The sequence below is a fragment of the Rosa rugosa genome, chromosome 4 (genome assembly GCF_958449725.1).
Source record: "Rosa rugosa chromosome 4, drRosRugo1.1, whole genome shotgun sequence".
NCBI lineage: Eukaryota > Viridiplantae > Streptophyta > Magnoliopsida > Rosales > Rosaceae > Rosa > Rosa rugosa.
Window position 1 is genome coordinate 38,232,346 of NC_084823.1, and position 9,346 is coordinate 38,241,691.

A 9,346-nucleotide genomic window follows, 5' to 3' on the forward strand; every position below is an offset into this window, starting at 1 on the left:
TGCTCTTGCCTCTTGGGAAAACAAGAAAGATTGCTGCAAGTGGAGAGGAATAGCGTGCAACAACCAAACAGGTATTTGGAAAGTGCCTAACAAGTATTTGGAAAGTTTCTTCCAGCTATCTATGAATCAGATCCTCGGAAAATTTTCAATCTACAATCAAAAAACTGCACCACGCAATTTTTTAACTAAATAGAACCACCAGAGTGGATGACTCATGAATAATAGAATACTGGTCTCTCGGGAGTGGATCTATTATCATGCTGAACTTTTTACTGTCGGCAGCGTACTGTGTAACTCAATGTATGACTTATATATTGGCTGGATTTTTTACAACCACCATAAAACATTACAATCTCTCTAGCGAGCTGTTGGTTTCTCTAAATTCATTTTCCACTTCATGGTTGCTTTAGAATGAACCTCAACAATTTAAATGCAATATATAAGTCATACAACTTTAGGAGACAAATTGGTATAGGTTAACGTCTTTATAATTAAAATTGAAATTTTTATCTTATGTCCACGCATATCCATCGATGGAATATTTACAGATGTGATGTAAAAAAATCAGCATGTTTTGCGGTTGTCACACTATCGGTCAACCAAGAAGACATACAAGTGATAATAGTTGACCAATTCGATCGGATTCGAAAATATGGTGAAATTGGCTAAATTTTTTACCACACTCATAATTTATTGTAATAATCACATCCAACGGTTAGTTTTCTCATTTTTTTTTTTAATTGATAGAGGTTGTACTTTGGAGTGTATGATATATAAATATAAGTTTATAACAAAAATTAGTATCTTTAAAGATTTATTTGTAAATAATGCCCGCAAGGCCCTGCCAAAAAAAACCCGCATGGCTTGCTTTATATATACGGATTTGAATCCTTCGATTTACAATCAAACTCGGCCTGATCTGGCCAGTTATTATTTTAAAATGTAGTAAGGCCCGGCCCGGCTCAGCTCGTTGGTGAGGCCTAGTACGTTATGATTAGATCTGTAGCTATCCACGGAATAGAGATATACTCATCGTTGCAAATACAGTAGCTTGGATGTAATACCCCGAAAAATCCAAATTAATTTCCGTGGATTTTTAGAAATGATTTCACAATAGTGGGAGCGAGTACGAGGCTCTGAGAAGTTGTGGAATTAGTTCGAACGATTAATTTTCGAAAACGTACGTTATTTAGGGGCACGCGAAAATCGACTTTTTATACGTATGGAATTTGGGAAAACTTCCTTCATGAAAGTTGTAGAGCTCGTCGACACGATCGCGTGCATATATGGAACGCAAAAATCGGAGCTCGTATGAATTAGTTATGTTTTTTTGAAAACGTTTCCAGTTTAATATAAAAGCTTCCTTTTTTGTTAATTTTTCCAAAATACATTAAGTTTCCAAAATTGGAAACTGAACATTCTCTCTCTTCCTCACGCGTCCGAAACCGACGGAAACTGGGCAATCCTTCGCCGGCGTCTATCTTCCAATTCCGGCCACCTCTGGACGAGCAACCACGTCCATCAGCTTCGCCTCACTCCTCCGAAGCCATCTGTGGCAACCTTGCACGGCGGCACGGCCCCTAGCGGCGGCGGCGGCCCGGTTTCGATTTAAGCTCGATTTTGGTCAACGCCGGTTTTCTCCTAGCTCCGGCCACCAAAACTTCCGATCCTTGGCTCCATGAACTCCCCTCAACCTGCTGATCATCATACTAGGAGGATTGCACCTAGAGTGACCGGTTTCACGTTCGTCGGAGCTCGGTAAGTTTTCAATCCGAAACGAAAATCTTTCGATCGGTATATCTCGAGCTGTAGTGCATCGTTTTGATTGATTCTTTTTCCAGTGGGTTTCCCTTGATGTTATTAACAACTCTCTAGAAGGCATCGAGGCCTGAAATTGAAGCTTTGACGTCGAAATCGACCACCGAAGGCATCGAGGCCGGATTCTGCAAAATTCTGGAATTTTTCCGACCACCGAAGCTTTCGATCGGTATATCTCGAGCTACAGACCATATTTTTCTGTGATTCTTGAACCAGTGAGTTCTTCTTGAGTTTCTTGACAACTCTTCAGAAGGAATCGAAGCCTTAAATTGACGTTTTTACGTCGAATTGGAGCTCGCCGTTTTCTGCAGTTTCTCGCCGGTTTCTGGAAAATTCCGGCCACCTTCATACTGTTCAAGGTAATTTTCGACCCCTTCCGGTCATTTTCAGACTTCGTGCTAGTTATGAAAGTTGTTAAGCATGATGAGAGGAAGAAGAGCAGCCCGGCCCCGACACCATTGGCGGTGGTCGGCGGCGGCTCTGCCACTAACTCCGGCGGCCCTTTCCGGCCACCTCCGGGGATCAAAAATATGGTTTCTGTACATTTTCAGATTCTATATTTCAATACGATCATTTTGATATATTATGCGCAATTTTTGGATATCGTATGATGAAGTTATGAATTTTTAAGTTTCGATCGATTTCGATCGTTAGATTTGTGATATGTGAAGTTAGGACCGTCAGATGGACTTGTAGTTTTGATATGATGATCTTATGACTGTCCCAGTGGCTTTGTGTGGTCATGGGCGAAGATCCGACCGTTGGATCTTCGTATAATTGAGAAATGGTGATTCGGAAGGCGATTCGTGAGAATCCGACCGTCAGATTTTCATATAATTTTGTGGAGATGTTTGTAAGGATGATTCGAGAAGATCTGACCGTTGGATCTTCATTATAATTTTGGAGGATGATCCTAAGGGCGATCCGTGAGGATCTGACCGTTGGATCATCATTAAATTAAGATTCGACCGTCGGATCATCATATAATTAGAATCCGACCGTTGGATTTCAGTATATGTGTGGTTTATGAGTAATTTACTAAGTCAAGATAGTATCTGATTAGGTGATTGACGAATCGAGTTGGTGGACGATTCAGATGGATATGTGGCTTTTAGAAGACGCAGCTGGAATTGGAGGTGAGTAAACCTCACGTGGTTCATATTACGAACCCAATATATTTAATTGCTTTATTTTGCAATCATATGAACTATTGTTGGTGTATTAGACATTCCTGTGTGAATGTCTGTATATATATTATTACGTGAAATAATATGTATTGTTGGAGTTGTGTTGAGTTTATTGTTGAGAAACAATATATTGTGAGGGGTATTGAGTTTATTGTTGAGAAACAATATATTGTGAGGGGTATTGAGTTTATTGTTGAGAAACAATATATTGTGAGGGGTATTGAGTTTATTGTTGTGAAACAATATATTGAGAGAGATGTTGAGTTTTATTGTTGAGGAACAATAAATTGTTGTGATCTGTGGAAGATCAATAGGTCAAGGGGTGACCATGGCATACTATCAGCGAACCACGCTCTCGCGCCGGGTAGGTGGAACTGAATAGTATTAAATCGTGAACCACGCTCTCGCGCCGGGTAGGTGGAAACGATCAGTTAGAGCTCTAGTCTGTCTGCCAAATATTGAGTGACCTTATGGGGGAAATTGAGAGTAACTCATAAGTGTCTATATATATATATATGAGAGTGAGAAAGTAACGTGGGTTTGTGGTGGTCTTGTAATTTAATAAATCAACAGTTCTTTCTTGTTTACTCATACTAGCTGTCAAAAGCTTACCGGGTTTTGTGTTGTTGCAACTCCCGGTACACTATTCAAATTGTGTAGCGGGTAATCCTACAGGACAGGAGAACCAGGACGGTGATCGTACGGTTAAAGCAATTGTTAGAGTTTTATAGCAATTGTAAGTTGTGAGGTGTGTTATGCTCATTTGAGCTTTACAATATTGCTTGTGAGAGTGGATTGTAATAATGAACTCGAAGTTTCGAGATTTGGATTTTTGTAATTGTAATTATTCATGTTTCGGATTTGAATTTATTATTCAAAATTCGGGGCGTGACATTGGACGAAGCCGAATTCTCTGGATAGAGCGATATGCTCGAATTCAGGTGTCTTTTCCTGGTTCACATCAAAGCAATAAATTAAAACAAAAATAGGTCTAGGATTACATCTGCAGAAACACAAAAGGTTTGACTCGCTTCTATTGCTACACAGATTTGATATGCCATTATCTATTGCGTATTCGTAATCGCAATCCCAAGAATAGAAGATTTGAAATCAGGCTTTACTGATCATAGTAACAAATTACCAAGACAGCTGGCAAACAATATATTTCTCCAGCTCAACTCAGTGGCGAAATGACACAACTGCCCGACTCCTTTCACCATGACGGAAAAGAAATACACTGAACGGCACATTTACAGTCAAAAATTTTCTGCAGTTTCAGTGGAGGACCAAAATCCACGTCGATGATCCCACTGCTTGGTTCCATGCAGCCCACTCCTTGCAATATCTAGACATGTTTGCTTTCCAACTAGTGCAAAATTTCCACACAAACGTCCAACTCGTTTTGGTTATAGTCAAGGTCAACCAAGTGGAATTGCTGTGCATCAAAGTCTTCATCAAACTTTTGGTGTAATTTCATTTAGCTTTGCCGTCCACGAAAAAGACTGAATTCATCTAATTAGTAGAATAAAAATAAAAATATAGGAAAACAATAAGCCTTTTGTGGATTTGGCTTCTATTTCGGTTTCTTTTTGGCATTCTTTGAACTTGGTTCTAATCTTTACAAATGGCAGAGGCGTGCTTAGGCCTAATCTTTTGTCTTTGCAAGCAGTCTCTCAATCCTTACACTCAAATTCTTCGTAATCAACCATAACTTCGTTTACAAGACCCAAGTCGGCCAATTTCTAAAGACTTGACTTGGAATTAAAAGCAAGTCAATTGTGATTTTCACATTTATACATCTAGTCTCCAAAATCCTTTTGCTTCAATTATATGGTGTGGATTACCTACAAAAACTATTTATTGTGGCAGAAAACGAGCTAAAATAATATCTTGAAATAATTAACGTACTTTACCCATTTTTATTTTGATTTCCATGTTATCCGAAAAAAGAAAAAAAAAATATATATATATATATTGAATAAAATAGCAACTTACCTAAATTAGATTCTTATATGAGAGAAATAGCTTCCTTTTTCCATCACTCTGCAGCATCATTGCTCTGCATGATCATGATCATGTTGTTCAGTATGATGAGTGGTAGGTGTATACATTCTGTTTTGGTTGGGCTTCTATGCCTGGTCATTGCTTCTGCTATTTGTTGTTCAAGTGTTGGAAGCTCCAGCATTCTGTGCATGGAGAATGAAAGACATGGTCTTCTCCAGTTCAAACAAGGCCTTGTGGATGAGTCCAATGCTCTTACTTCTTGGGAAAAGAAGAAAGATTGCTGCAAGTGGAGAGGAATAGCGTGCAACAACCAAACAGGTCATGTCACAAGACTTGATTTCTCCTTTAGATATTTCAATTATACAGAAGTTCCTTTAAGAGGTGAAATTAGTCCTTCACTACTTGAATTGCCATATCTAAATTACTTGGACCTCAGTTATAATGATTTTGGAGGAATGATGATTCCCAAGTTCATTGGCTCTTTGAGTCAATTGAAAGAACTCAAACTTACAGCTGCTGATTTCAGTGGACCTGTTCCTCCCCAACTTGGAAACCTCTCTAACTTGCACACTCTTGATCTTTCCTACAATGATTTTGGAGGAATGATCATTCCCAAGTTCATTGGCTCTTTGAGTCAATTGAAGGAACTCAAACTTGCAGCTGCTGATTTCAGTGGACCTGTTCCTCCCCAACTTGGAAACCTCTCTAATTTGCACACTCTTGATCTTTCCTACAATGATTTTGAAGGAATGATGATTCCCAAATTCATTGGCTCTCTGAGTCAATTGAAAGAACTCAAACTTGCATATGCTAATTTCAGTGGACCTGTTCCTCCCCAACTTGGAAACCTTTCTAATTTGCACACTCTTGATCTTTGCGGTACCAAAGTTGTTAGTTCAGAAAATCTTGAGTGGTTATCTCATCTTTCTTCCTTGAGATACCTGAAAATGTCATGGCTGAATTTGTCTGAGGCTGTGAATTGGCCACAATCTTTAAGCAAACTCACTTTACTGACAGAGCTTCAGTTATCTTCCTGTGATCTTCCTGATGTCAATCTAAGATCACTTTCCTTTATTAATTCTTCCACCTCTCTTCAACTGCTTGACCTCTCTCTCAATCATCTTAATTCTTCAATATTTTATTGGATAGCCAATGTCAGCAGCAACTTTGTCCATATTGGTCTCTCTTCCAACAATCTTAAAGGTCCTATCCCAGATGTCTTCACAAGCATGCTTTCTCTAGTAACACTAGATCTGTCTTGGAATAAACTTGAAGGTGGGATACCAAAAGGCTTTCAAAACTTATGCAGCTTAGAGTCTTTGGGATTAGCTGTAAACCAATTGTCTGAAAACATTGAGGACTCTGTTAAAACCTTGTCTTGTGCTGAGAACACACTTGAGACCTTGGACTTGAGTGATAACCTGTTTTGGGGGTCGTTGCCGGATTTGGCACGTTTTTCAAAGTTGAGAGAGTTATATCTTTTCAGCAATCAACTAAATGGGTCTGTACCCGAGAGTGTCGGGCAACTCTCTAGCCTTGAAACATTGTTACTCTCCGGGAATTCTTTGAGTGGTGTCATAACAGAAGCCCACTTTTTGAACCTCTCTCGTTTACAGTCTCTAGCCATTTCTAATAACCATTTCTCTATCAACCTGAGCTCTGATTGGAATCCACCATTTCAACTTGATTGGTTAGAGATGTCCTCTTGCAAGGTGGGCCCAGCTTTTCCCAAGTGGATTCTAACGCAGACAAATCTTACTGATCTTTATCTCTCTAATACTGGACTATCAGGATCATTACCTAATAAGTTTTGGGATCTATTTTCTGGCTTAGATTGGCTAGATCTCTCTATGAACCAAATCCATGGAAAACTGCCGAATCTGTCATCGACAAGCTTGGGTCTTCTCAACTTGTCTTCTAATCTATTTTCTGGCGCATTGCCATCATTTTCTCCTATGCTTAGGGATTTGTATCTCTCGAATAATAGGTTTTCAGGACCTTTGTCTTCCTCATGTGCAACGCAGTCTCCAGATTTAAGTTATGTTGACATTTCTAAGAACCTATTGTCTGGGGAGCTTCCTAATTGTTGGATGCAATTTCAAAATTTGTATCTATTCAATTTGGGAAAGAATAAATTATCTGGAAAAATACCAAGCTGGTTAGGCAATCTACAGGGAATTCAGGTATTGCGTTTACATGATAACAACTTTTCAGGAGAATTGCCTTCTTTAGAGAACTGTACCCGATTATTGATGGTTGACCTTGGCAACAATAAGTTGTCAGGAAAGATACCAACATGGATTGGCCAAAGCCTACCAAAATTGTTGACTCTACGCTTACGGTCAAATGAGTTTAATGGAATCATACCCTCCTCCCTGTGCGGTCTAGCTGGCATTCATGTTTTGGACCTCTCTCACAACAATATTTCAGGAGGCTTGCCACATTGCTTCAATAACATAACCGCATTGGCTAATGATACTGGAGTTGGTGAAATTGTGGAACTTGTGTGGAAAGGAATAGAAATTGAGTTTCCCAATATTACAAGTTTGAGAAGCATTGACATTTCAAGCAACTATTTGATTGGGGAAATTCCGCCAAGTATAGCAAGTATGACAGAGTTGATTTCTCTGAACCTGTCTAGAAACAAATTGACGGGAAAGCTTCCTGAAGACTTTGGTAACATGAAGATGTTGGAATCTCTTGATTTGTCAAGAAACCGGATATCTGGTAAAATTCCTACAAGTTTTGCGAGCTTAAACTTTCTTAGTGTCTTGGACTTATCACACAACAACTTGTCAGGAAGAATTCCATCAGGCACCCAACTTCAGGGTTTTAATGCTTCTGCATATATGGGAAATCATGGACTTTGTGGACCACCGCTGACACCAAATTGCTCACGAGATGGAGCAACTCAAGCTGATGATAACAAAGAACATGATAATGATGGTCTCATAAGCCTGGGCTTTTTTATCAGTGCTGTGCTGGGATTCGTCACTGGATTTTGGATGGTCTGCGGCAGTTTACTGCTTAAGACTTCTTGGAGATATGCTTATTTCAGATTCCTGGACAATGCAAAAGATTGGATTTATGTCAAAACCGCTGTGTACAAGGCAAAAATGCAAAGGAGACTTCAAAGATAAATGGTAAACTAAGCTACATAATACTTATTTTTTCTAGTGTTTATGTTTTCTGGCTAGATATACTTGTAGAAACTCTTTCAAATTTATAGTATTACAATCATTTGGAAACACAAAATATTTGCTCAATCTTTTAGAAATATTGTTTTTTGACTGTCATTTGTTTTGACAGATGTTAGGAGATTCTGGCATTCGGGGAAATGAGCCTAATGATCCCGGAAGTGGAAAGATTCAAGGCTTAATGTTGAAGGTTTCCAGATGTCGTTGCTTTCTCTTTCAGCAAGAAATAATTATTATGCTTTTATCTCTTGAGAAATGTGTGTGAATAATGGATTGTATGTAGTATGAGCTGGTATAACTTTTATTCCATCTTTTGTGGCTGTAATTTAAACCTAGCTTTCTCGATTGATTTCAAAATAATTACCTGCAATTATATATTGTTCCATTCCAGAGCATTTGAATTAATCTGATCTATTCCAATCAAACTTCAGAGATTTTATTACTCTGCATCTATGGGGAATTTTGGACTTTGCATACCACAGCTAACACTTAAGTCCCCGAAATATGCGACTGCTCAAGATCCTGGTATCTCTAGTGGCAGAGGAAAAACTGATGGTATCAGAAACCTAGGATTTTATTACGATAGTGCATAGCTTGGATTCTTCAGAGGATTTTGGGAGTCTCTGACACTTCACTACTAAAGTCTTCATGAGATGCGCCTATTTCAAATTCATATATGGTACAAAAGATATGATTTATCTAATAATACTAGCAGATCATCATTTATTGTTTTGTACTTACATAAATGTTTGTAGTGTGGTCTTTTTTTTCTTTATAAGATGATCTTAGAAGTTGCAGCCTACTGTTATGTGGAGGATGGAATTAGTATCCTACTCCAGAGTAACCAGGATATGGGAGGTTTTTCGATTTGAGATGTCTTTGCCTCCTCTTTCTTCATTTTGTAGCTGCATTTCGCTCTTTGTTTTCTTTTTACCTTCTTTTAGTTTAGAATGCACGACGTGTTTAAGTAAAATAGATTCGAGAGAGAGATGTGTGTATATAGGGATGTGTGTTATTATTGAGAATAGGAGCCCTATATATAGGGATTAAAAAGTACTAGTTCTAATGTTACAAGGAATACCAATCCGTGTAGGATTGGGAAATCTAGAACATTCTCTCCTATTGCTACTCCTAGTTTGA

The 9,346-nt window shown here is 38.6% G+C and overlaps 1 protein-coding gene and 1 long non-coding RNA gene across 2 annotated transcripts; both read left to right on the plus strand.

Moving 5' to 3' along the window:
* Nucleotides 1–1,404: 1,404 nt before the first annotated feature.
* LOC133707246 (uncharacterized) lies at nucleotides 1,405–3,794 on the plus strand. Its single transcript, XR_009845018.1, has 4 exons — nucleotides 1,405–1,758; nucleotides 1,842–2,177; nucleotides 2,882–2,954; nucleotides 3,666–3,794. It is a non-coding gene; the product is annotated as an uncharacterized LOC133707246 (long non-coding RNA).
* Nucleotides 3,795–5,017: 1,223 nt separating this feature from the next.
* Nucleotides 5,018–8,858, plus strand: LOC133744776 (receptor-like protein EIX2). The gene is made up of 3 exons (XM_062172823.1): nucleotides 5,018–7,736; nucleotides 7,809–8,152; nucleotides 8,326–8,858. Exons 1-2 carry the CDS (start codon nucleotides 5,018–5,020, stop codon nucleotides 8,147–8,149), a joined length of 3,060 nt encoding a protein of 1,019 aa, XP_062028807.1. The 3' UTR covers nucleotides 8,150–8,152; nucleotides 8,326–8,858.
* Nucleotides 8,859–9,346: the final 488 nt, after the last annotated feature.